This window comes from Orbicella faveolata, unplaced genomic scaffold, assembly GCF_042242905.1.
Source record: "Orbicella faveolata isolate gen_17 unplaced genomic scaffold, um_ofav_v1 contig_24, whole genome shotgun sequence".
NCBI classification, from domain to species: Eukaryota; Metazoa; Cnidaria; class Anthozoa; order Scleractinia; family Merulinidae; genus Orbicella; species Orbicella faveolata.
The window spans coordinates 12,745,624-12,772,500 of record NW_028301552.1 but is presented as its reverse complement, the minus strand read 5'-3'; the positions used below and the strand labels follow the sequence as shown (position 1 = coordinate 12,772,500).

At 38.6% G+C, this 26,877-nt stretch overlaps 2 protein-coding genes, 1 long non-coding RNA gene and 2 pseudogenes across 3 annotated transcripts; 2 read left to right on the top strand and 3 right to left on the bottom strand.

The window, feature by feature from the left end:
* The first annotated feature begins 2,055 nt into the window (after positions 1 to 2,055).
* On the top strand, positions 2,056 to 3,304 carry LOC149110441 (uncharacterized; annotated as a pseudogene).
* Positions 3,305 to 4,422: 1,118 nt separating this feature from the next.
* Positions 4,423 to 9,121, bottom strand: LOC110052367 (uncharacterized). Its single transcript, XM_089292895.1, has 4 exons — positions 7,720 to 9,121; positions 5,918 to 6,015; positions 5,090 to 5,590; positions 4,423 to 4,707 (listed from the first exon to the last, which is right to left on the bottom strand). The coding sequence occupies exons 1-4, from the start codon at positions 8,594 to 8,596 to the stop codon at positions 4,462 to 4,464; spliced, it is 1,722 nt and encodes a 573-aa protein (XP_089149021.1). The 5' UTR covers positions 8,597 to 9,121; the 3' UTR covers positions 4,423 to 4,461.
* Positions 9,122 to 13,841: 4,720 nt separating this feature from the next.
* On the top strand, positions 13,842 to 14,296 carry LOC149110440 (uncharacterized). Its single transcript, XM_089290822.1, has one exon. The coding sequence runs from the start codon at positions 13,880 to 13,882 to the stop codon at positions 14,294 to 14,296; it is 417 nt and encodes a 138-aa protein (XP_089146948.1). The 5' UTR covers positions 13,842 to 13,879.
* Positions 14,297 to 14,985: 689 nt separating this feature from the next.
* LOC149110438 (uncharacterized) lies at positions 14,986 to 23,035 on the bottom strand (annotated as a pseudogene).
* On the bottom strand, positions 18,003 to 18,856 carry LOC149110439 (uncharacterized). The gene is made up of 2 exons (XR_016207970.1): positions 18,643 to 18,856; positions 18,003 to 18,218 (listed from the first exon to the last, which is right to left on the bottom strand). It is a non-coding gene; the product is annotated as an uncharacterized LOC149110439 (long non-coding RNA).
* Positions 23,036 to 26,877: the final 3,842 nt, after the last annotated feature.

Below are 26,877 nucleotides of genomic sequence, written 5' to 3'. Positions count from 1 at the left end.
CTTCCGAATTGAGAGAAACTTGAAAATAACTTAATTAAGAAAGGGTTTGTACTCAGTGTTTAGATTGCATCTAATGTAGACATTACGATGCATATTTTATATCAACAACAGACAATTTCCTTCCGGCATATATTTTTTAAAGAAAATAGGAACCTGGTCAAAGAACCTAAATAACTTAATTTGCCAGTAAACAGCAATTAAGCGTATATAAAAACCTTTTGCTAAGCTGACCATGGTTTTTACTGTACTTTCTACATGACTATTGAGTCATCTTTATATGAGAGGATACATATTCTGTTTAAATTACAACGATCCAACGACACAACTTGACCGAGAAAGAGCGCCCGTTTTAACTTTGGAACCTTTTTCTTGCCGTCAATAACTATACTGATGAACGACTCGGAATATCGTCGGAAAATACTTCAAATTGAAATGCTTTGCAATCCGAAATGTTGTCTGGTTCGTGTTCAGCTCGCAATGAGAAGTCGTTTTTACCTTTAAGTCGCAGCTCGTGAGTAAAGAAATCAAATAAAACCGGAATATTTACGATGCAAAACCAGGCCATGAGTTTGATTGCACGAGAGTCTCCTCAGCGAATGATGACGTCACAAAAACTTTTGATATCTACATCTACATCTACATTTATTTATATTAGCTTCAGTCTTAATGCATGATGGGAAGACCTTCACTCGTCCTCATTTGAGTTCTGTGATCTTTGATAACAACCGCATGCTGAGAGCAATGGGGTTTCGATCATGTGAAATCAACCGTTTCCAATTCAAATCTCAAAGATTGAGCTTTATTTTTCAAACGACGGTCGTTTTCACGGTTGCGTTGAAAATTTGTCGTCTTCTTGTGTTACTTCTGCGGCAGAATTTATTGAAGCAACTTATCAGAACGACGGCTGCGGTTAATTTGTGCAGACCAGCGCCATTTAATATTTAATTTTGGAGTCTCGCAAGTCTTGAGAATTGATCAACTTTAACGCAACATTCACATCAAAACTGGATCTACAGTGTATACAGGTACTAAAGGAAGCTATTTACCACTACTCAGAAGGTCAGCAAACGAACCTGAACGGCAGAAGAGGCATTTTCACTGAGTGCAAGGGTTATGCAAATGAGCTGACTGTGGCGGATTTTAATCTCTTCTCGCTTGCAATCCAAGGAGATACCCACCGGTTTGAACTTACAGAACGGTTTATTAAGGTAAGGAATTTATTGTGATCTGCTTTTTAGCCTTTATTTAGACCCAACTTTTGAGATTATCTTTCTCAAATTTGGTTAAATTGTAGTAGGTGAACAGAGGCCTCAGAGTAGGGTGTCTTTCAGCCTCGCTGGTTACTTTCGAATTTTCCGAAAGTTTCCATATTTCGTCAGTCAAAGTAATGAATGTAGCGTAGAATTCGTTGTGGAAACAAAATTCCTTGAGCTGCATTTTAGGGGACGTAGCGCGCTTCACAAAATCGACGAATTTTACCTTTCTGATGACGGTCGGCAACCTCAGTTCGGCCAAAATTCAATTTTGGCTCAAAGCAAAGCAAAAATAGGGAATTGGAAAATAACAAATTGCTTTTTGATATACATGCATGTGCCAAACCCTTTTCGCTGACAAAAAAAAACTAAAGGAAAACTTGAACAGTCTATCAATATCTGCTTGTCAAATGATATTTTCAACACTGACCAATGTCACATATTTTTCTCCTTATGACTTTCCGGCTCTCTGTTTGCCCATTTTCATATTTGTGGTGGCAGGTGACCTAAAGAGAAAGTTCCCAAGGATAAAAAAAAATTAAATGGCAAAAGGATGATTTATATAATACAGACAGACATATAATATAGACGATTTTCACAAACCAGCCATATTTTAACTTAAGCCAATGACTTATTAAAATACTGTATTCATACATTTGACGTTTTAGGGAATGGAAGACATTGTTTACGGAAGCCGCATAAAAAGCACGAACCATTATATTTAAGACGTAATATTCATCTAAGTGAATCCAGTTCAATAACATCAAAATATATAAGCACACAAGTCCTTCCACAAGCGGCAATGGCAATAACAAACGTTTCTGGAAATCGAACGCAGAAAACGTTACACCAACTAATATGCACGACAGCTGCCAGTTGGACAGCTGCCGCATCCGTTAACCTACCTATCAGTGCTGAATATATTTCTGTCCATTACTGCATTTCTGGAAAATATTATAATCCTACTTGCTCTCCACAAGGTGTCTTCACTTCATCCGTCATCACAAATTTTGTTACGTTGTCCGGCAATAACTGATCTCTTTGTTCGTCTTATTGCACAACCTATCTATGCTGGCTATGAGATAAGTCTATTTGTATGAGCGATGGGATATGTGTCGCTATACATTTGCTTCCAGTCTCATTGCAGGATACGTTTTGTGTGGGATGTCTTCGCCGACACTGTCTGCAATAAGCGTGGACAGACGTCGCGCCCGGCATTAAAGCGAATTTTTCTATTTGTGATAAGCTTTTGGGTCATGTCCAGTTTCCCTGCAACGATGTACTGTTTTCACTATCTGGTAACGTTATCCCATGGCTATATGATAGCATCACTTTGTGTAGCACTATCGATCATATCTTACACAAAGATTTTCCCTGCCCTCCATCGATAGCCATCAGGTTCAAGAAGAAGATCCTGTTCACCAACAACAACCAAGCCAAATAATTCCATTGAATATAGCGCGATACAGAAAGGCATGAAGTATCCAGTGCGTTGTGGTTGCAGTTGGCCTTAACCATTTCTTATCTGCCACATGGAATAGTGGAAGCTGTACTTACTGATAGTGGACTGTCCTCTGCTGTCGTCCTTGCTACGCAGTTTACTGCCACCTTAGTGTTCTCCAATTCATCATTAAATACGACACTTTACTTTTGGAGGATTAAGTGAAGGACAGTGAAGGACACAATTAGACAAGTATGTATTTTTTTTTTTTTGAAGACCTTATATAAAGTGATAAGCAGAGTCGGTAACAGTTCTGTGATATCCGGTGTGACATTAAACTACTGGAAACCAAAAAAATTGAAAGGAGAATTCAGAGTGGAAATGCGTTGTTAATAAGCTAAGCTGGACAGCAGAATACCTGCAGCGTATCATTATTATTGCCCTGTTATTGAATAACCACGGTAACAACTTTAATTTTTCAAGATCAACAGGCCTTGTTCGATGGTTTTAAGTTTTACAAATTACCTTCTTTGCCGAGTCTTGCATGGGGAAAGAAAAGAGTGAGGAATTAGTAGAATTGTATGGCGTATTAAAGGACCTTTTTCGACGTTGGATGGATGTATTTAAAACTCCAAAAGGATAACTAAATTAGTTAAACGCTTTTTAAAATAAACAAAGATTGTTCAGCACTGTAACGGTTTTTATAAAGACCAAAATTAAAATATATAAAATATGTCACTTTAAAGACCGAAGATTTCCTGTTTACGAGAGTCCTTAATCTATTTAAGCTTTTCACTTTTTTTAGTTGTTAGTCTCCAATATATAGGGAGTACGCAAATAGCTATATTGAACAACACCACGCAAGTTCTCCGGTGTGCGCTTCCACTGTGTAAGTATTGAAAGTACTTGGTGCGGTCGGCTTGGGCTAGCATGTGTCATATCCAAAGTAGCAATGGCACTTTAATGCATGACGATGGTTTGCAGACAGAGATTTTGAAAGGATATCTTGGTAACGTTGGAAAATTTTAAGTCGATTTCATGAGCTACCTGCTTTGGAATTAAGTGTAGTTCATTAATCGTGATTCTTATCAATACACACGCAGGGGCGATTCACATCAGATTTCACCCTATAAACACTGGGATGATGGAATGGAAATTCCATGGATGTCCTGATCAAGAAACACAACAACAGGAGAGCCGTACGACAGAAGACTGCAGAGGAAACAACTAACCGAAACAGCGGCCAAGATCGAAATACACCAATCAAAGCCACTGAAAAGTAACCAATCACAGAGGAGCTTGGTAGTTTATGGATGACGACTTACCTAGCCAGTCGTCATCATCGCTTGCATGATGAGCAGTATGCAGTCAAAGCGTCGCGATCTACATACCCAGCGACCACATCGTGAGTCAAACGTGAATACTTTATTATTATTGTACTTTACCTCGATGAACAACTGCAGTCTTTCTACGACATTTGAAGCTGTGATTAGAAACAGAGGCGGCGAAACGGGGAAAGGGACGAGGTGTAGCAAGTTGATACGGGCTTCAGTGAGACGTATGGAAATTGACATAAAATGGAAAACTATTACGTACTTTGGTAAAGTTTTCTTCGATTGACGACTTAATACAGAATAAACATGCTTGATTATTTCCTACATCTTTAAATTCATCTCCCACTAAGTTCGAATTTTTCAAAACCTTGCTCCACCGAAGCCATCTGGTGACGGTTTAAAAACGTGCCTTCCAACTGTTCTACCTATGCTGTCAGACGTTTTCTTTACTTACACATCGTTTTATTTTACCATGTTTTTCATTTTCGTGGAGTTTCTTATTACAGTGTACTTTGTACTGCTCAAGCATTGTCTCCACCATGTGAAAAGCTTTCGGTTTGTAATGAACATGGTCAACGCATCTAGGTGGATACGAATCGGTCAATGAATACACGTCTATGACGTCAAATCCTGCTTTGCACAAGGCTGACACCGAGTAGGCGTTGAAGAGGACAACTCGCTGAAATGAGAGAACGCAAATATTTTGTTTAGGTTCTAACCGTTTGTCTTGAACACTCTGCCTGTCTTTATGGTTTCATGAGAGTATATCTTGTCAACTTCTAGATCTGGAGCATCTTTAAGAATTTGAAACAGTCAATCAAATGTGGAATATCTCACATTTTATACTCGAACTACTTAGAAGCCCATCAAGAATTCCCCGATAAAAGGCTGTTCTAGCTTAGATGACACCTTAGCTTCGAAGCAGATGTCGGCTAATAAAATAAACGGCAAGAGGAGACGCGTTTTCAATTAAACATTGTACAACAACGAATTTTAGAACGTTTACTGATCTTATTTATACCCTTGTATCCTTAGAAGCTGGCAAATCAGAGAGTACAAACCTGGGAAGTGTAAAATCGAAAATCAGTGCTCTCAGAGGACGAGGCCTGTTCCTTGCAGATGGCGGTGGATGACTTCCAAATGATTTTAGACTTATACTTTAGAACTATTTTACCATGTAAGAGTTCCTTCTCCTTCAAAACCAGCATCAAGTCATCTACGAGCCTCTGATAAGTGGTAAAATTGACGGTTTTTGAAAAATGCAGGACCAGGTTTAAAAGTAAGGTGCTTTCTTCCTTCTGCATTTCAGGCTTGCGAAGAACGTTGACAATGATTTCGATGACTTTCTCAGGTCTAAAATCAAGATCACTTTCCAGTTTAATGTTCAAGCCTTTGTTGTGAGCAGGGTAGATCCACATGTAGCTATTGCGGCATTTTTTATATAGAGATTTACATAAGGGACGAGTCATGACAGATTTGTAAAACCGCATGCTCAGTGAATCACCATAGATCCAAAGCGTTCCAGATTTTTTGTACTTTTGTGGCATCGACCAATTGTAGGACTCTGCTTTATATAAAATTAAAAAGAGAAAACATGTTAAAGTAAACCAAAAGTACAGCCCATAACAATGTGAAATCGTAGAATAAACAACGAAATGGCCTATTAAATTCTGCAGCAGTTTAGGATAACTTGAAATAAGGCGACAAATTATACGCATGTCTGATAAACTGAATGGCTTGACAGTTCGTGACTAAAGAAATAAAACGTTTAATTGACGTTAGCGACGTCGTCGTCGTTTCTTTTATAAACTCCTTATTTGTTTTGACTGATGTACCGTCGCTAGATCTCCTGTGTGAGAATTGAAAGACTCAAAAAATCATTTCCAAACTTTAAGATATGGCATCCACCGTCGTGTTTTCCATTGACCGAATCCATCCCACAAATACTTGCAGGTTTCAGAACAGGAGGCAAGTCCTTCAAGTTTGTCTGCATGAGAATCAATAAAGTAGAATACTTCATTGGTAACATTTGACTCTTCAAAGCCTGTTAAGCTAAAACAAAACAGCTGAGCTCGTGATGTTAATGCTGAAAATAACCATAATCTATGTACTACGTTTTTTTTGCTGCGCAGCGAAGCGACGCAGCTTGCTAATCTGGGCATGCGCAGCAGTGGTATAGTGTTGCTGGTCTGTTGCTGTGTGTTTAAAATGTTTCTCGCTTTTTATATGTCTCACCAGACACGAAAACGAGATTCTTTTCTCCCTAAGGTACTTCTCTGGCTGAGTGCCTTGGCTATTTTCCAAACGCGAGAGCCGTACAAGAAGAACATCGGCGAGAGATCTTGACAGCAAGGTCCGAGCGCAACGAGCTCCGTACAAACAAGACCGAGTGCCGATGTTTTCCTCGAGCAAGCTTGGTTAATCAGAGATTTATTACACGACTGAAAATGTTAAGAAAAATTGATACGCTCACGGACTGTAAAAATATCTCAGACTTTAAACGGGCAATTCTGATTGGGATCCGACTTGACATATACTCACGACTGATGTAAAAAAAACAAACAAACAAACAAACAAAATTAAAAACAAAAACAAAACAAAAACAAAACAAAACATGTAAGAGAAAGTTGGAAGGAAAGGGGAAAAAAAGAATCTTTTATATGAATACAAGAAACCTAAACCATAAAACTACAGAAATTCTTCAAGAGCCATCGTGCGAAATCATTCGGGATAATGCCCGGTCTATTACTTAGTGAGATATTAATATTGGACCGGTGATAGACCAATCTGATTGACTGATTTCAGTTGTTGGCCCTTGTTGTGTAATAGGGCTTGATATTGGCTAAGTGCTCTTTTTAAGTATTTATGAAGCGAGATGGTGTCGTGGTGTAAAAAATAAAGAAGGGGGCAAATTAAATATCCAGCTATCTTAATCAAGCAAGCTTGGTTAATAAAAGATTTTTTCCTGCCTGACAAAGCGCGTAATAACGAGCGGGCAAAATAGCCCATCTACCCGCTCGGTAGCCAATAACAGTGAAGAATTTGGTTCATCCTGCCTGCTCACATAATAGAGCCATATAATAAAGTGACTGAACATTACCATTTTGCGCATCACAATCTTGCGCATGCACATGCACTTAAGCGTTTTTATTGCATATTACATTACATAACATTACAGATCACTAATGCGGAACGTGAGCTGATGGTCACTCACAACAGTTTGCAGCATGTTTCAGCAATTGTACTTTGATAAACTATTACTGCCACTCGTTTTCAGTTGACACTACAGTGATGACGTCAAGCAAATGCCCAGTCATCCAGTGAACAAGTTATAGCAACAGTTTAAGCTAACAAAACACTTTTATCTTTAAACGTTTATGTAATAAATCAAACAGGAAAGACCTTGTTCGACCACATTTACAAACCCTGCGAAGAGAGCTGGAAATAAGACGCGCAGCGGAGTAATTTTGACGAATTTCGAGGTGTTTGGAAATGTGGTCAAACACTGTCTTGAGTGATTGATATGTCCTTTCAATCGAAACTAAAACTAAGGGGGAAAACGGAGAACTTGTGCATGTTTGATATCAATATAGGCTGACTGACTGTGCTGGAAACTGTTATAAGCGGCTGGGTTATTATTGATCGACAAAATATTCTCACCCTTAACAAAGTTACAAAGAAATCTACTTACCAGAAAGAGGGGCTTTTAGCTGAGCCTTATTCACAGTTATGTTTAAGGCACGATGTCCATGCTTTACCAAGTACTCGTCTAAGGGTCCTAGAATTCCATTTCTGTGGTTGGCCCCATGAACGCCGCCTATGATGAACCAATCACGAGGTGGGTCTTTGAAACCATCACAAAGACTGTAATCAAGGTAAATCATTAGTTGATAGACACCAGGCTCCGTGATGAGAAATAGAGCTTCGTAAGTTCCATTATTGTGATCGAAAACAGTGGCCGCAATGCTTGTTGGACCACGTACGTAAACCCTCCACGTGTCTCCACCAATCAACTTCGTTCGATTGTCTGAGGTTTTTGACTGGATGAAAATCCTGCTGAACTCTCCCGCTGGTCTGATATCTTTGAATATAATGTCACTTGTTGTAGCGTTGCTTCTATTGCTTTTACCCCAATGCTCCTTCACTAATCCCCAGGCCATATTGTCAGTGCAAGGCTTAATAATATTCTTCCAGTCTACCCGTGCACGGCGCTGACGAAGCCACTCGTGTCGGAAGTCTTGCAATCTACGCGAAATTAACGACCTTTTTGCTTGACGACGGCTCTGATGGACATTGTTACGAGAATTGTCTGGTCCTTTCTTTGAGTTAATCAAAGAGTTGAATTTATTATTACTGTTTAATTTATTGATTCCATTACCAAATTGATATCCAGTGCCTTCACTTGGAGAAACAACTCCAACAAGAGGCGGGCAGTTGTTCATCATGTCCGTGAAATATAGCAAGCACAGGAGAAGTAGTACACCAAGGCAAATAAAAACACAGAGGAACCGCATCATACCTGGCACTGGTTTGTTGTGGCTCTTGGGAAGCAGAGAATTAGAAGGCATCGTCTTAACGAATACGCTAGATTGCAGTGAAAATGGAAAGAAGCGGGGAGAGTCTGAGTACGATGACTTATGTGTTTAAGGTTCTGTTGAAAGTTCTTTGCTAACCTCAATTCTAAGCTCCCTTTCTTGAGTTTTTCAAACTCACTTGGTGACTTGACTGAGGAGAAGGCTTTCGTGTGAGTTTAGCCCTAACACTCTCTTTGATTGATGATTGATTGATTTTGACCATAACCTTAAGTGGGTATAGGGCCAGTTCTTTTTTTTTCCGGTTTCTGTGATCGATAATTCTTTACGGGATGGGGGGATTGGCCCCATGCCCTACCCCCAACCTGGAGGGCCTGGGTTTTCTGTCAGGGTGTTCTTCCCTTAGCCACAATATCCCGTTATTTGAAAGGCGCCGGATACCCGCCTTTTGCCGTTGTCGCTCAGCTGCAGTACAACTGCATTACCGGGGTTATGACGAGGACATGTGACAGCCGACTTGGTGGCAGAGCCTTTGGCACGATGGGCATTTCCTGGCATTTGCGAAGTACACCTGGTGGCCCCAGCGCACTCCACCAGGACCCCTTACCACCCTTCAACCCCAAAACTCTCTCTTTGAGGGTCTGATAATTATGAGCTAAGTACTCATTTCGTCAATGACGATTTTGAATTCAATAGCGGTTACCTTGTTATCGTTAAGCGCTTTCCACACTAGACTAGACGGTATCAGTATACCCCAAAATATACAATTTATAATAAAAATGTTTTTGGCTTTTTAGATTACCGCGTCATCATTTTCACAGTTTTTGTGTATTTCTCTCAGTACAGCGGAAAAACGTCCCAAAGATCTCCCGAAGAATATTTTCCTTCGTATCTCGAAACTAAAATTTCAGCAAGTGAAGCGCACGTTTTGAGTTCTGTTCCTGCGAGTTCTCAACGCTTGTTTGTACCCAGATTCCTTTTGGCTTCAACTCAAGTTTTCAGGAATACAGCGAGTGCCGGAAAAAAAACAGGAAGTTGTGTAGCCGTAGTCCTCCCGTTTATTAAACCACAAAGTCAACATGTTGTACTGCTACTCCCTCCTACAAAGCATTTTCATTGCATTCTGCAACGATTTTATATCACACGTTCGCATCTATTTTATTCTCATTGTTCGCATATACTAGTCCTTCGATGACGTCACAGGTTAATTCGTCCCATTCTTCGTTATTCCTCCATCGAAGCCGTGGAGATGGTCAATTTTACCTTGAAAATTCATAGAAAATGAACGATATTTTTCGCAGTGGTGATCAGAAAAACAAGGAAATTTATATAATCAAATGAATACTTTGGGGTTAATTGATCTTTAAGAGTAGGAGGCCCTTTCCAAACGCCGCTCCATTCAAGCGCCCAACCTAACTGATGAGTTAAGTACGGCAGAAGAACGGCGTTTGAATCAGTTTGGTTCGGCAGGTTAGGTTTGGTGCGGCAAACAACATTAAATTCGGCAGGGTCTGTCGCACTATGCGACGTTGGAGCGGCAGCTGATTCATACGGTGTTCTCCTTATGTGTCGAACCAGAAGCATATCACCTCGCGTCTAAATCCTCTTTATATGTTTGGAACAATGCTGGGGTTTTTAGCGGACCAATCAGAACCACGGAATTTTTTTGCCCAAATATGGAATTGGCAGATTGTGGTAAGTTTGCTTACAAAATGGCGGCTTTTTGCAGAGAGGTTGTCACCCTGCGAGCAGAGCCTCTTTTATCGTTTTTTTTTTTGAGCGGACAAGAGACGGAAAAAGAGGCTCTGCACAAATCTGCTTTAGCCTTTGAAGTCGCCGTAGCCCCAAATCTCGGGCTAGTCATTCCGGTTTACGGTCGTCAAACTGGTTTTTCGAGTGCGAGCATCAACTTTTACGAGAAACCGATGGTCGAAACTGAGCCCACTGGCTGCAAGAAAAACATGGCGGCGAAAGGGCCGGCGAAAGGAGATCGTGCGAAAACGCTTGACGATGCTCTGCTTACACGCAAGCATCAGTCAGCTTCGATCAAGTCTTTCACATCTGGGACTTTCGTATCTTTACCCAGGGTCACTGGTCACGGAAAATCTTTCATTTTATAAGCTTATCAACCTTCGCTCCCGTTCGCAAAAGAGTTGCAAAAGCACTCCGAGCTCTGATTTTCTCTGCCCACTAACTGCGCTGATCGAAGACCAAAGCCAAACTTACCAAGTTTTCGGTAAGAATTGTTTGAAGCTCGAGGAATTTAAACAGGGCGACCCCGGCGATTTGTTGTTTTCAAGTAAAGCATTAAGAAGGTTCATCAAATCTGAGCGAAGAAAATATTTTTGGCGTTGTTTTAGATGAAACTCATTGTATGGTTATTTGGTGAGTTGTCATTCTTTTTTCAGCTTCTTACAGATCATGAGTAATAATCATCTTTACTCGTTTTCATTGTTATTTTCCTTTGTGTCGGTGAAGGATAATTATTATGCATGCACAAACCAGAAATAAGTTAAATGAAACGTTAAATCAAACCAAGAATTAAATTGAATCATGATTGTATATACCTGATGATTTAATTATGATATCATTTCGGTTTGAGAGATAAACTAGTTTACTAGAAAGCACATTGTGCTGTTTTTATTGTTACTCAGGCATACTTTTGAGCATTTTTATTATTAGTTTGGCATTATTTAATCTTTGCCACAATGAATCAACATTAATTACTGATTAATTATCACTTATTGATATTCACATGGTGATATTCATGTCACACTGGTTAAGTTGGACGGGTAATCATGGCCAAGTTCCCTTCCAGGCTGCCTATTCTATAGTTGGCAACATACAGTAAAAACAATTCTGAAAGTTCCAATGTTTGCCTGACTGCAACAGCCAGCACAAAGTTGGGGAAAAATTAATAAAATTAATAAGATGTTAAATATGACTGCTGTCAAAACCATCAGGATGTCACCTGACAAAAGAAATGTCAAATATATTGTTGAAAAAGCTAAGGGTGTGTTCCTTTGAGGTGATCTGGATCAGGATTAGGGATCCAAGATCACTCAGATCATTGTGCATCAAACAAAAGGAGCTGATGAATCCATGACCAGAGTGGATTCATCAGTTCCTTTGATGTACCATGATCTGAGTGATCTTGGATCACTGATCCTAATCCAGATCACCCCAAAGGAATGCATCCTAAGAGTGAACCACAGGATACCTTTAATTGGCTTATCAATGATATAGTAAACGATGTGCATGCGGAAAAAATCATAATTTTCTGCCAGTCATTAAGAGCAGTGACGTGGTGACATTTGCGACACTTTTCAACACTTCCTTCCATGAAAAAGTAACATTAGGGACTGTGTATCACTCAAAGACCCCTCAAGACATCAAGGATAATATAATGTTTTTTTTCAGGACTGATTAACTGTCTCACAATGGAAATACTTGCCTGGTAATAACAGCTAGTGCCCTGGGAACGGGAGTTAACATAACCAACATCTAAAAGGGTTGTTATATTTGGAGTGCCAGAGAACATGGAATCATACCTTCAAGCAGTTGGAAGGGGTGAAAGGGATGGTTCTGATGTTTTGTCCATAATGTTTTACCGTGCATACCACTTGTGTTACTGTGATCCCACAATGAGGGCATTTGTTAAAAACAAAGTTAAATGTAGGCATGTGGAAACAGTTTTTAAAACAGATTTTTAATGAGAAGATACAAAAACCTTCCATACTGCACAAGGGCTGTGATGTGTGTGGTAAACAGTGTGATTGTGGAGCCTGCCCAAAAGAAATGTTAAAAAATTATGCTTCGACGATCAAGATAAAACTTTCTACAAGTAGGGAGGTCAGAGCCATGAAAACTTTGCAGAAAGTTTTATCTTGATAGCCCTTTTCATTATAATTTTAGTAATTTGTGTCATTTTTGACAGCTTATATTAAGTCAAGAGGATGATCTGATCACATTTAACAAATTTGTTTAGCATTGCCAGGAGGTGCAATGTCTCTCAGGGGTGCAAATCAAAGATTTCGGTTTCACTTATAATATGGGTGTTTAGAACAAACTACCTCCCTTCCAGGTTGTACATTGCTGTCATTCTATTTCTGGTGTCCTTAATTTAACTTTACTTTAATCGGCATAATTGCCCATAGCTCGCTAATAAGGCCATGGTGATCAGGAAGGTGCTCAGGTGACACATTTACAGCGAAGGTGGATACAAATTACATAAAAGACACATTAACAAATAGGAAACGAAACTACTCACGCGTGCATACGAAGAACGATTACGATTTGTGTGTACTTGATTACAAAGGAAATTTGTATTTAAATGTCCTTTCAACTATTGTCCTCCAGTGCTGATAAGAGTTAGGTTTTGCAACTTTATCCTGCCGGATTGCTTCGGTTGTGTTTGCTTCTAGACTGTTTCAATTCTAAGTCTAAGACGGACGACTTTTTTGCGATCTTCTTGGCAAGGCCATCGTGACTCCGCAGTATAAAGTTGTACTTACTTCCAGCACCGCACAAATTCAGGCATTCAGCCCACAACAAAGGTAGCACGAATCCTTTTCATTCTTCACCTTAACTATATTGTTCCATCCCCACCAAAAATCAACTTTAGCACTCGACATCTAACTTTAGCTCTCAACATCCAACTTTATATCACTCAACATCCAACTTTATATCACTCAACATCCAACTTTATATCACTCAACATCCAACTTTATAGCTCTCTCAACATCCTACTTTAGCACTCAACATCCAACGTTAGCCATCAACATCCAACTTTAGGCCTCAACATCTAACTTTAGCAATCAACATGCAACTTTAGCACTCAACATTCAACTATTTAGCAATCAACATCCAACTTTAACACTCAACATCCAACTTTAGAACTCAACATCCAACTTTAGCCATCAACATCCAACTTTACCACTCAACATCCAACTTTAACACTCAACATCCAACTTTACCACTCAACATCCAACTTCAGCAATCAACATCCAACTTTAGCAATCAACATCCAATTTATCAATTTCGAAATTGTCCTGTCGAAATGGTTTGATATTTTTATTACAAGGAACTTCTAAGCTGAATGTTGAATCGAAGTTAACCTTTTATTAAGGATTCTAGTGTGAATATTTTATTCCGACCACGGGCTTTCGTTCATTCAGCTTCGTAAGTCGAGCTTTCTAAAATGGACAGTCTGCGAAATGTTGACTTCGGCTTTGCGAACGGCGTACAATTTCCGCCAAAAAGTGTCAAATGTCAAAAGGTTACGTCACATCCATAAGGACCTGGTTCTGGTGGGTCAAAATGGCGGATTTCTGCAGTGTTGTGCGAGCCATAAATGACCTGGTTGTGAGGATCGAAAGATTGGAAGATTCTTGCGAAATCGGGTCGACAGTGTTAAGATTGGATTATATAAATAGGATGCTGGTTAATCTCGATGTTCCTGATGACATTGTGAACGTAATGAGTGGTTTGTACGAGACTGTTGTGGCCATTGAAGCAAATCACAGCACCCAAGCTCGTCATGGTTATCAGGGACAGCTGCGTCATACTGGGGTTCGAGGACGACCTTCGTTTCAAATACCCCAAGAGCAATTATGCTTTCTCTTGGACCAGGATTTCAAAGTGTCGGAAACCGGTGTTTTGTTGGGTGTAGGACAGAGGACTGTCGAAAGGAGAATGTCAGCGTTTGGCTTGAGTGTTTCTGGTGAGAGCTTTTAAGCTTACCTGTAAAAGGTTGCTCTTTATTTTCTGTGATATGTACCTATATTTTGAAAGTTTACTAGGTTGGAATTAGTACTATTACCACGAAGTCCTTTTCTGTTGCTGTTGATCGTTAATGCCATAGATTTCATTCTGCTATTTTTCATGTAATATTAATTCTCATTTGCATATTTTAAATTTTAAGTTATTTCTCTTTTTCTAATTTTTAACTTCACATCTGGATTTAAACCAGCCTTAGCTCATCTGCGATATGTGAATAAATAAAGTTCACTCAGTACTTGCTTTACTTATAAAGAAAGTGTAAGCTTATGTAGAATTGAAGGCCGTGGGGATGGGGTGGGTAAATAATTTATCAGTTACGACGTCAGTAACAGAGGTAATGCATGTTTAGGTTAACAACAGTTTGAATTTCAATAAATCCAAGGAAACCTTGTTTACTTCAGGTACGTTTAGTAACCTGAGTGATGAAGAACTAGACAACTTGTTGAGATCTGCAAAACAGTCTCATCCTAACATTGGCATTAGGATGGCGAAAGGCTTACTACATAGTAAAGGACATCGGGTGCAAAGAGAACGGATCAGACAGTCATTTTTGAGGACAGATCCTGTTGGAGTGATGCAGCGATGGAGAGATGCAGTAGGAAGAAGACTTTACAATGTCCACTCTCCATTGTCCACTCTCCATTCTATTGTTGTTGATAAATTTCAGCGTGTTTCCTATTTTTAGAAAGTCGTTTTTCGGTTGATATTAGCATGCCGAATGCTGACCTTCTGTTGTCTGGGAGATCAAAAGGATCTCTGATCCAAGGGTATTCTGCAGTCCAGAATTTCCCTTTTGCGTCATAGCTCAGATTTTTCACAATTAATGCTAACTCCTTTTCTTCCTTGATTGTGTAGGTGTTGCTACCGAGTGAGCACCTACCGCACTTGTATCCACCGCAGCGAGGCTTACATTGTATCCCGAGATTCTCCATGTTGTAGAAGTCTTCGATTTTTGCCATCTTGACATGATGGCCGTGCATAGTTCCAATGAGGGACTTTTCGTTGATTACCTTGAGAACTGGGTGTGTTCCACCTAAGCATCGTCCGAATTGATTTCTCAATAAAAGTAGATGTCCAGAACTTTGTTCCTTTAAAGGATGGAAGTCTGTGTTCGAACGTATCGGTGTATACCAATATTCATAGCCTATTAAGGTATCAACCTCTCCGATGGGCCTTATTAATTCGTCCTCGTATACGTGTTTCAATATTTTAGAGACCCCTTTTTTGTCGACTGCTGGTATGGGGGAGGTTATCTTGTCGATTCCGTAAACGTCGAATACGACTGTTTTGCCCTGCTTGTCAATAAGTGGGAGCTTGTACTTAAAGGTGTCCACGTTTTCACTTTCTCCGCCTACTTTGATAATTGACAGTTGCGTTTTGATACCCTTGAGGTTTTCAGCTCTTGCTTTTGCGTTTGTGATAAAACATAATGACGCTCCCGTGTCCCACAAGACGTTTGCGAATCCATTCTTTGTAGGTATCTTCTGTATTTGGAGTGAGCACGTTTCAATTTCGTTATTGCATACACTTGCAGTACCGCCTGCGGAAACAATGTTAGTTGGCGATTTTTTGTCCTGTTCTTCTTCATGTAGTGTTTTGTGGTGAAACCTTTTGCAGTCGTTAACGCCACATGGTTTCTTGCCTCTACAGTCTTGAGTTCTGTGACCCCGTTTTAAGCAGGACCAGCATGCTCCCTTTTCCTTTAATGTGTCACGCCTTTCTTGTACTGGTTTTGAGAGATAAAGTCTGCATTCACTAGTCCAGTGATTAGCACCTTCATGGTATAGGCATTTGTTTCGCTTGTAACGTGATATATCTTGTCCTTCTAGGATGGTGACTTTGTCATTCCTTTTCTCTAGATAATGAAGTGAGCTCCTTACTGGAAGGTTGCTGTTTGAGCGTAGTTCTGCGTTTTCGTATTCTATTGCTTGTTTTTGTTCAAGGAGAAATCTTAACAGACTTGGAAACTTGTCTTTTTTATCGACGGGACTGTGTTCGGAGCTTACCAGTTTTGCCCACTCTCTTTTCACATCATTTGGTAATTTTATTTCTATTATGCTCACAGAACTGGTTGTGCTTATTTCTTTCTCTAGACCTAACCTTCTCAAGTCTCGGTAACCGTCGTCGATGACGTTTTCGCCTTCTCTGATAGGTTTCATGTTTTGAATTGCACATATTACGACGTCAGCGACTTTTGCAGGATCGCCGCATTTTTCGTCCAGTCTCTTCCACATTGCATTAATATCATCATCGACGCTTTTTACCTTATCGGCTGGTTCCTTTCCACGACATGATAGGGGAACATATGGTGCGTTCTCGGCATTAATTGACGGCATGATTTGTTTTTCAAAGTCTGTTTTGCATTGTGGATAATTTCTTACATTTCCGTGAAATGACGGCATCTTGATTTTTTCGAGTTGTAGCGGATTGCCTTTGTCTTTCGCCTTGTTATCGTTCTTTTAGTCGAGATAAATGCTTCGATACGGCCACTGATCTCTTGACGGCGCGCGTGCATGTTTCGAATCCATTCGATTTCCTTTTCGACGTTTTCGTGGTCAAGTAGCTAGAGCATTGTGTTATGCAGTGTCTTACAGTCCACGAGCGCGATATCTAAATCTCTTTCGGTTTTGCGCAAAACTTCGGGAGCGTTTACGTCTTTATTTTTGTGATTCCATCGTGTCGTATGCGTGTTGACTAGTGTGTCAAAGATAGTTCCCATGGACTTCTTTTTTATACTAAATTGTTCCAAACGCCTTCCAAACTAAAATGTGGCATTCCAATTTGGAAAAATTCCGAAGGGTACTGGTATTTGATGCCGAAAAAGCTTGTGTTTCCGAAAGGTTTTGGCTTGTTGGAAGGAGAAAAAGAAGTGTTCAGATGAGTCCGCCAGGGACAATACATCCAATATCACCAAAATGTACAATTTAATGTAAAAAAGATCGTGAATGTAAAAAAGATCGTGCACCCATCGCGCTTTCCTTTTTTGAGAGATTCAGATTTTCTGATCTCCCGGTCCACAACTTATCAGAATAAAACGGTCATCCATCTATGATTCTAAAAGGATTCAGAATTTCTGATCCCCCAAGACTTTAATAGTTTCAAAAAACTGATCCCCAGTCCACAACTCGTCAGAGCAAAACAGTCATCTATTTATAATTCTAAATGCATTCAGAATTTCTGATCCCCATCACCTCACGGGACAAAAACGGCTATCTGTTCATGGTTCTAAAAGTATTGCGAATTTCTGATCCCCCTCCCCCACCAAATCTGCTAACATGATAGAAAGAGCTGTCGATTTATAATTCTACAACATTTCAGCATTTCTGATCCCACATGACTTAAAGGGATTCAAAAATTCTGATCCCCCAGTGCATAACTTATCAAAACAAAACGGTCATCTACCCATAATTCTTAAAAGGATTCAGAATTTCTGATCCCCCTTGTCAGGTGACAGGACAGAAATGGCTGTCTATTTATAATTCACAAGAAATTAACTAGATGTCTGATAGCTAAAAAGTAACGATTGGATAGTAACTTTAAACACATTACAGACAAAAGGATCACAGAGTAAAGGGCATCAGAAAAGTACACAAATGAAATATTCACAGCTAGGTCATTATTAACAACGATTTGAAACCACGCCAAAGGATCGTGACAAAAATTGCAGTTTCATTTCGGACAGTGAAAGGTTTTATTTTCAATTCAAAAAGATATGAATTTAGGCTCCAGAATTACGAGCTGTTGTTTAAAGTCCACATCAAAGATAACAAGAATTTTAATCAGGACTCAGCTGCCGTCTGCGCCACCTCCGTTTTCTGCTTTAATGTGTTCGTTTCGGATTGAGGGCCGCTATTCTTGCCTTTTTTTCCCCTCTGCTCTGCAATGAAGCAATTGAACCTAAATATTCTTATAAATAGCGATAGAATTAACATTGTTTTTCATTAATCAATTGATCGGGAGTGTATTCTTTTGTAAAGAATAGTGAGCAGTATGTAGGCAATGCGGTAGTGAAGTGTATCGAGCGTGATCTGTAGCTTCAAATCAATTCAGTGTAAACTTTAAGTTACCTCTTCAAAAAGCACACTAACAAGCTATTATGCAAGCATTTCATACATAGGAAATGCGTGTGAATAATTTCTTCGTTACGGGTGCTAATTAAGTCAGGAGAACAAACGTTTTTCTTGTGTTTCAGTGATCGCGAAATAAATATAACAACGAAATTTCTTCAGCCACAACATTGATTTCGATTCAAAGATTGAGCAGCTAACTGTAATGTTGAGCAACAATTATGATATACTTACTTTTCTGCGACTTGCCTTTCTTTCACCGAAGCAACCAAGATACTCATTTGAACTTGGACAAATCATTCCATGCTTCTTGCTGCTATTGACAATGTTGGATTCGAAATTACGCGCAAATAACCGACTCCTTTGGAAAGGGAATCTGCTGGTCAAAAGTATTCATTTATCAGATTGACCGAAGGATTATGGGATCGAACGGAAACACCAAAATGGCGGGCAAAGATCGTGGTCAATGTTGTTAGGATCCGATAACAAAGCTCTCTGTTATTATATAGCCTTGCTCTACGTTGGAAAGCAGTCACAAATTGTTTACAGATGTCCGTTGTTATTCCAGTTGAGTCAAATCCCAGTAAAGGTGGAAAAGTATGAAGTTTCGTCGGCAAAACAGTGTGGCAATCAAACTATTTGCCAGCAGCTGGCGGTTTCTCTTACACTCGTCAGCTTTACAGAAAGGTTATGGTTCCTGCAGCTTTCCAAGGTAAACTGGTTTTCTTGCATAATTTGTGACGGTTCTTAAAATACTGGAAACGTTCTGGCCGGTTAAATTGATCGTGGAAGATTACAGAAGATGCAGATACTTAAACACACTGTTAAGTCTTGTTGATTTCGTGAATACAAATGTTCATTTCCTAAAGGAGTTATGAAAGCAACTGTATTCAACACAACAATATACGAACAATTTCGTGTTGGGAAAATCATTCATTGTAAAAGTACAATAAGTGCAATAAATGTGAGCTCTCTCATGTAGTTTACATATACTTCTTATATATCTAGTGTATATCTTGTCTAGGATCAACTGGGCATACATATGTAGTATACAACACCTAAAACACAAGATATCAAAAAGCAACATCCTTCACCTTTTTGATTTTCAGGTTGATGGTGGTGCTCTTGAGGTTATGTTAGATGTGCATATTACATTATCAAGACCATTTGTTTGCCACTTATTACTTGAGTTGCAAAAGACTGATGTTATTTTCATTAGGGTGGTTGAAGTTCTCTTTAATTGGGCAGTGTTCCAAAGGTCCTTTATAATTTGGCATTTCTTTATGCAAATAGAGGTTATTTAGAACAGCAGATATAATTCACAGCTAGGTTACGGAAAATTACTTTTAACCACTTCCAGACCTTTGTACATAAGTCTTGCCATAATTTGAAAAACCCATGATTCATGGATAAAATTAATTGAAAAAAAATACTTTCATGAAGAAATTACTATAATTGAAATTTGAAATTCATGTCAAGAATATTTTGTGCTTTCCCGGTCATGAAATCTGTTTACATTTCATGAAAATTTACTGAAGAATGTAAACATTTACTAGACTCCAATTTAAGTAGCTGAGAAGTGTTTCAAACAGGATTTTAGAAAGATATATGTTAAATTTAAGTAAGTTTTGTGATAAATCGCAACATAATGGAAACTCATTTCCAGCCAGATTTTGTCCTCCTTTTGCATCTGGATGTGCCTGGTTTTTGGTATTAAATTTTAATGTACAACTGTAGCAGGTTTAAATAAAACTATTAGTTATTTATACATTTTCCTATGTAAATACAGAGATTTCACTTAGGTTTAGGATTTGAAGAGCAGTTATCAAAGATCCATATAAAACGAATAATGAAGAGTTTTCAATAGTTAGCTATAGTTTCACCACCTGTGACTAAGAAAGCTTTTCATTAGGTAAATATTAAAGTGCTGCATGTACATGAGTGATGGATAATTTTTTAGATTGGCTGCTATCTTTTTACTATCTCTGGGTTTTGGGTGGGTTATCACAGTGCGATATGAGTGATGGGTAGTTTTCAGATAGGCTATCTTTTTACTAGATAGGATAGTGTTTTATTGTTCAATGTAAGGACTAGTCTTCAGAAAGCCTAGGTTTTGGCTTACTACATTAGTGGTGGTTTTTGGATAGACAAGTTAGTAGATAGATAGGCCATCTAAGTATCTGTTGACTATCTACACAGGAAGCTAGTTTTTAGCTAGTCAATCTATTTCCTAACTATCTGATAGATAGATATTAGTTAGCTTTAAGCCATGTCAAAGATAGCTATCCTCTATCTACAAAACCTCTTGGATAGAAAAAAGAATAGAGATTTGCATCCCTCAACCAGGAATGAGATAGTTGCAAGTAGCATGAAGTTAGTAATGAACTAGTAATAAGATATGATTGTTTTTGGGAGGGCTTCTTTAACTGAGGACAGCAAACTATTGCCAGCTACCAGGAGACATCTCCAAGATGAGTATGCCAAATTAAAAAAGAAAGAATAGAATTGCTTGTAGCATTAGCTACAACACTTGCATCCATATCTGTCAGGTCTTTATAAAAACAATTTTACCCACACTCTTCTCCTTTGAGCATGGTTAAACTGGTTGCATAACTGAAGCGTGAATGAACTGGTAGCCCACTCAAAAAGTTAGATTGAAGATGTAAAAACGTGTTGGGCAAAGCTAAAGTCCATGGCCTCTGCTATATGACAACAGGTTTTTGGAGGACACTGTATACATGTATGTAGAGTACATTGACCCACTTAAATGTATCAACTGCAAATTTAAATGTTCATGTATATTGCAGTCTTTAATTGTCATCCCTGTAATGTACTGTAGTGTTCCTGAACGCTCTTTTTGTTTTATAACAGTGAGGTGCCTTGTTTCCATGTTAAACAGAAATTGTTAGAAATTTTTCTTTCACATAAGGTGGACAAATTCTGACAGAGAAAGTGGAGTCTGCATTTATACAGTTGTGCAGTTTGAGTAATCTTACTGTTTTGATCAATTCTGAACTTTCCTATCCTCTTAGGTACTGTTTGATATTGTTTTTTTAAACTTACAGCTAGTGTAATTTTGAAGTGCATAGATCATTGTAATACAATGTGTGATGTTTACAGTTACTTATATTAATAGACTGTTGTGAAGAAAATTGTTCTTCATCACTCTCTCAGTATAATCTGAGTGTATGGAATCTGTTAAGAATTATGCTATATTTGTATAAAATTTCTAATTGAATATTGTTATGAAGAAAAAATATTTTGATTAGACATTGTTCAGGCAGGCAGCAAGATCTAAACCCTGTCTTCAGTGTTATGATTTAATGTGGCTACATTGGATGTAACACTGGCTTTGCAGGGGATCAGAAATTCTGAATCTTCTCCTGTGTTCTTTGGGGGATCAGAAATTCTGAACCCTTTCTAGAGTTCTTTGGGGGATCAGAAATTCTGAACCCTTTCTAGTGTTCTTTGGGGGATCAGAAATTCTGAACCCTTTCTAGTGTTCTTTGGGGGATCAGAAATTCTGAACCTTTTCTAATGTTCTTTGGGAGATCAGAAATTCTGAACCCTTTCTAGTGTTCTTTGGGGGATCGGAAATTTTGAATCCTCTCTTGTGTTGTTTGGGGATCAGAAATTTTGAATAGTTTTCTATGGAGGTACCTCTCGAGACAAGAAATTCAAAAAAATCATTTGGTTTCTTATGCGTGACTTAAACATTACATTTCAGTTCAAATAAAGAATAGGAAATTGCTCGGAAGAATTTTTTCATTCCTCGCAAACAGGGAAACTTTTCCTCTGAGTTTTAACACCAGTTTAAGATTCTTAGTATATTGCAAATATCGTCTTTGGAATTAAATGGCAATCATAGATTTCCGTCTAAGCTCTACGTTACACTTTAGACCAATTTTGCACTCATTTCCAACGAAACTTCCAAGCCTGCAACGTAAAAATAACTTTTCTCCGAGACAGGTTTCTATTTTACACCGAAAAAGTAGCCATTTTTGAAGTGGTTCTCAGTATTTACTCTGAATTTTATCAAATTGGAACACCACATTTTAGTTTGGAAGGTGTTTCCAGTAGTCGTCTGAGTTTTTCTTGTTCAAGTCTCATTGATTCTTGTTTGTGAAATTCTTCCACTCGTTTCTGCTCGTGTAAGGTTCGATCGTTGACGTACTGCGTGTGAGTAGTCGCTGTTTCTTCGTACAATTCTTTCAATTCGTTTATCCATGCTTCGTTTTGCTCTATTTCGTCTTCGGCTAAGTGTATTATGTAAATATCATGCTTATCTTCGACGGTATTCCAAGCTTCATGTAAGTCCGCAAATGTTCTTTTAACTGTTTCCACACCTTTGTTTTCCTCGACGGACTTAAAGAATTCATTTCGTTTCCTTGGGAATCGTGCCTTGGCTGAGGTCCTAATTCTCTTTGCTTGTTCTCCCTTCGCTTCTTCTGCCATTCCTGGAGGATTCTCACGGATTTTGAATGTATCGGTGTATACCAATATTCAATAGGCTCTCGGTTTCAAACAACTTTATTCCATATGGTAGCAGAAGCGTAGCGTATAATTGAAACAATGATCAGTCAATATAATATGTAGTATGTAGTTCGAAATCTGCAAAGCAATACAAAATTGTCTATTTATGATCTTCAGATAACAGAAAGAAATACGAAAGAATATTTACCCGATGGCCTTCAGATAATGTCTTATCACAGTTGTTTCTGTGTCAATTGGTCAGTGATACTGTTATTGGGCAATTATCGTTTGTCGCGTAATGCGCGCGAAATTATGTGAAATTATAATCAATGACGATACAACAATGTCTGAGAAATCATTAATTACAAAATAATATTCAAGAAATATCTTACCTGGTAATTCCAACTTTCAGAAAATTTTATAATCTAGACTGTCTGGCCAGTTCATATATTTGACAAGTTGACACTGGGCATGTTTGTAAATTTTTGCGTTTCAACATCACATTACTATGTAGTAGCATTGGTCAACTAAAAACAGCATAATTTGGTTAATTAATATACACCGTACATTAGTAGGATGAAATATTGGTGTAGATCGTTGCACACCAACAGATTACAGAAACTATTGGCAGCTGAATCATAACAAGTGAAAAACCGTGCATGAGACATTTACTTGTACATGTAACAGCCCTCCACCTCAGAACCATCAAAGATATGATATGATATTTTTAAACTCTCTGAAATTTCAGATTATTCAAGATTAACATGCACGTACATCATTAAGGGCAACCCTAAAACACTGAAACTGGAAACCGTAATCCGGAACCCGAAATCAGAATCCGGAATCCAGATATTATGAATGATGATAGAAATAATTCACTTCAGCAATGTCTCATAAATAAATATGGGAAAAAATTATTTTGCTGTTATTTATTTTCTTGGCTTTACTTCAGCCACAAGCTGTAACTGCTAAAAAATTATTGACTAGTTCTGAACAGCCCTTAGCTATGCATCTGGCCAGATTGTTCAAAAGCTGGATAAAGCTATTCATTGGATAAATCACTATCCAGTCAGTATTGGTGATTTTTCGGGTGGATAGAGTTACTCATAGTCTGCGAGCAGGCTCTGATATCTGTCTCTAGTGTCTGAGCAGGCTAAATAGGTGTCTAGTATTTTTCTGCATTGGCATGTGAGCGAGTGCCTTCATGCGGCTTTGCCGCTTATGCCCCTGGCCCAAACACGAGAGCCTGCTCATAGGTTAAGTTACCCATCTTTTGTTCAACCTGGCCCTGGTGAGAGCACGGTTCTTGTCTAGATCAAATTGTTCTGAGAAGACTGGTGAGTAGTACAATAACAACAAGCCATTGCGGTGAGTTTCTGGCAGTCTTTTAGCATTTTTTTAACAACATGTGGTCCAATGTGTTAGCAAGCAAGAAGCAGATGGAAGTAAGCGTGCAATATTTCTATAAATTGTTTTAATATGATGGCCGCCAAGAATATCAAATGCTGACTTGTCCCAGTATCAGTGTGGAAATAGTGTTGATCTGGAATTAGTCTCGTATCTGTTGGAAAAATCAAATTTTATATTTAGATGAGCTAGGTTAGCCTTTGGACTTCGAAAGTGGGGGCGTGACCGTCAATGTACAGGGGGCTGCCACTGACGGACATCCTGTTCTCTATGACATTTTCTATCTTGTTCAGTATCTACTAGACATAAAGGGTAAATTTATACCTCCATTAAATTGCAGATCACTTATTAAACAAAATGGTAACAAGATCTTTTAGATCTTATAACCGTTTTGTTAATACTACAGCCACAACGCAGTGCACATTCCAAAGCAGTCCTTGATGATTCATTGATTACTGTAAACACATCACTTGATCAACACAAACCGTGTTATAACTTGTTGCACCATCACTCTTAGCCTTTGTGAAATTTATGATGACGCAATGGTCTTAATCTGGAAGTTCGCTCGGGATATGCCTATGAATGATACAAAAGGAAACGAGTGTCACGCTATTAATAAACAGCTTTCTTCCTGAAAGGTCAAAATTTAATTTGTTTGTGCTTTAAAGTAGTCACGCAGGTCACACAATCAGAGGGTTTACGCTATCCACGGCTAATTTCAGAACAGTTGTGTTTTTTTCTCCTAGCACTAACTTATACGTTGCAAGTTCTGGCAAGCCCTTGTTTACCTCGACAAATAATTAATTTTTCTTCAAATCTCTTAACCCGCTGCGACGAAACAGCCAAAGAATTCGCTTCATTTGCCGAAACCGACAAGAATACTCGCAAAATTGCAAATAAATTAATGACCATCGCTTCTGGCGAAATAAACTTGGAAAGTGAACACGATCTTATTTGTCACGTAGCGAAAATGAAAGCTGCAATGTCAGCGCATTCCATGGCTAACGTAGTACCCTTTTTTAATGTTTTTAGCGTATTTATTATTTCCCTTGGAATCCAACGCTTCGATAAAAGCAAAAGCCAATATATTTTACACACAAATAAAGAAAACAGTATCCGTAACTGGCCTTGTATTAACGTTTCAACAGCTTTTGGCGAATAAACATCACAGGTTGCGTGATTCAAAATTTGGCCGAGAGGAAGTTTGGGTCTGGTCACCGAGAAAAAAAAAAACAAAAAAAAAAAAGGCACGCAAGGTGTGCAAGAGTTATTTTTTTGTGAACTAAAAGTCTCGGAGATAGGAGCATTCATAGAACTGTTTACAGTAATGATTTGGTTCATTTGACAAGTTTTTTTGGTTGCGATGTACAGCAAGAAAGAAACTGGGAATTTATGATGTACATACGATGTTACATCGGTAATGATGAGATAACCAAATAGTAAGCCATAAAATGTTTGACTGAGCAAACTACAGTAATCTGACACGTCTCCAGATTAATGTAGATACCATCTTATTTTCTAATAGACAATTTGATTCGTTCTATGATACAACCCACACTGTGATTGGTGTGGCACGCGCACATGCATAACACCCTCACTCACCGATCACATAGCCCTTCCAACCCCTACGAGGAATTTTTGCTCGAAAATACTCAAGTTAAGGACGTTCGCGCCCAAAATGTTCCCACACACAGATTTTTTTTTACACTTACCACGCAGAAAGGTAATGATCTACTTTTGCCAAAAAGGCAAAAAAATGGGGGGTCACCGACTTCGTTTTGGAGAGAACATGCCCGGAAGAACATCCTAAATGTGAAAAAATCGGGCTTAGTTAGCGAATAAGGCCACAGTGTCTGTAAGCCCCCAAATACTGCAATTAGATCTTTTAAGTGAAGTGTTCTCTGCCAAATATTGTTTAAGTGGACCTATTAAGAGTCCCTGTCCATAAAAATGGAAAATAACTCGGCAAGGGTCGAAAATTCGATTTCGCTCATATTTTCATGGCAGATAGGCTAGGGCATGACAAAAACTACTGGATAGTTTTTTTGGCAAAACATCCTTTTATTTCAAAGAAATATGCAAATTACCAAATTCCGTTAAAATCGTCATTTGACGCACCATTTTATTAAGCAAGTTTAAGAGCCTCGCATGCAAAACCACATCATTCTTCCCTCTTTAAAATACTCAAATATTTTTGTGCAATGTTTAAATGTGTACTGGGTTGATTTTAGGGACTGTTGCGTTGTCTCTTTGGGTGCAAAATAATTAAATTTCGAAGACATGTATTTTATTCACGTAAAAGTACTTCCTGAATATAATTAAGTTTCACCATGTGCGAAACCTTCAAATAGATTAAGCTTCTGGTGGTTGGATCGCAGAAGGATGGTCTACAGATTCCTGTAAAAACTTCTTTGGGCAAATGATTGTGAGCGACGCGAGAGCTTTTCAAAGTACGTTAAAAATGCAAATATTTGACCATCCGTCGTCAAATTTCAATTTACGGGTTGGACGTACATTTTAGCATGCGCCACATGACTTGACCTATGTTAAGTTCAAATAGACACAAAGCTGATAATTTCGAAATGTTCT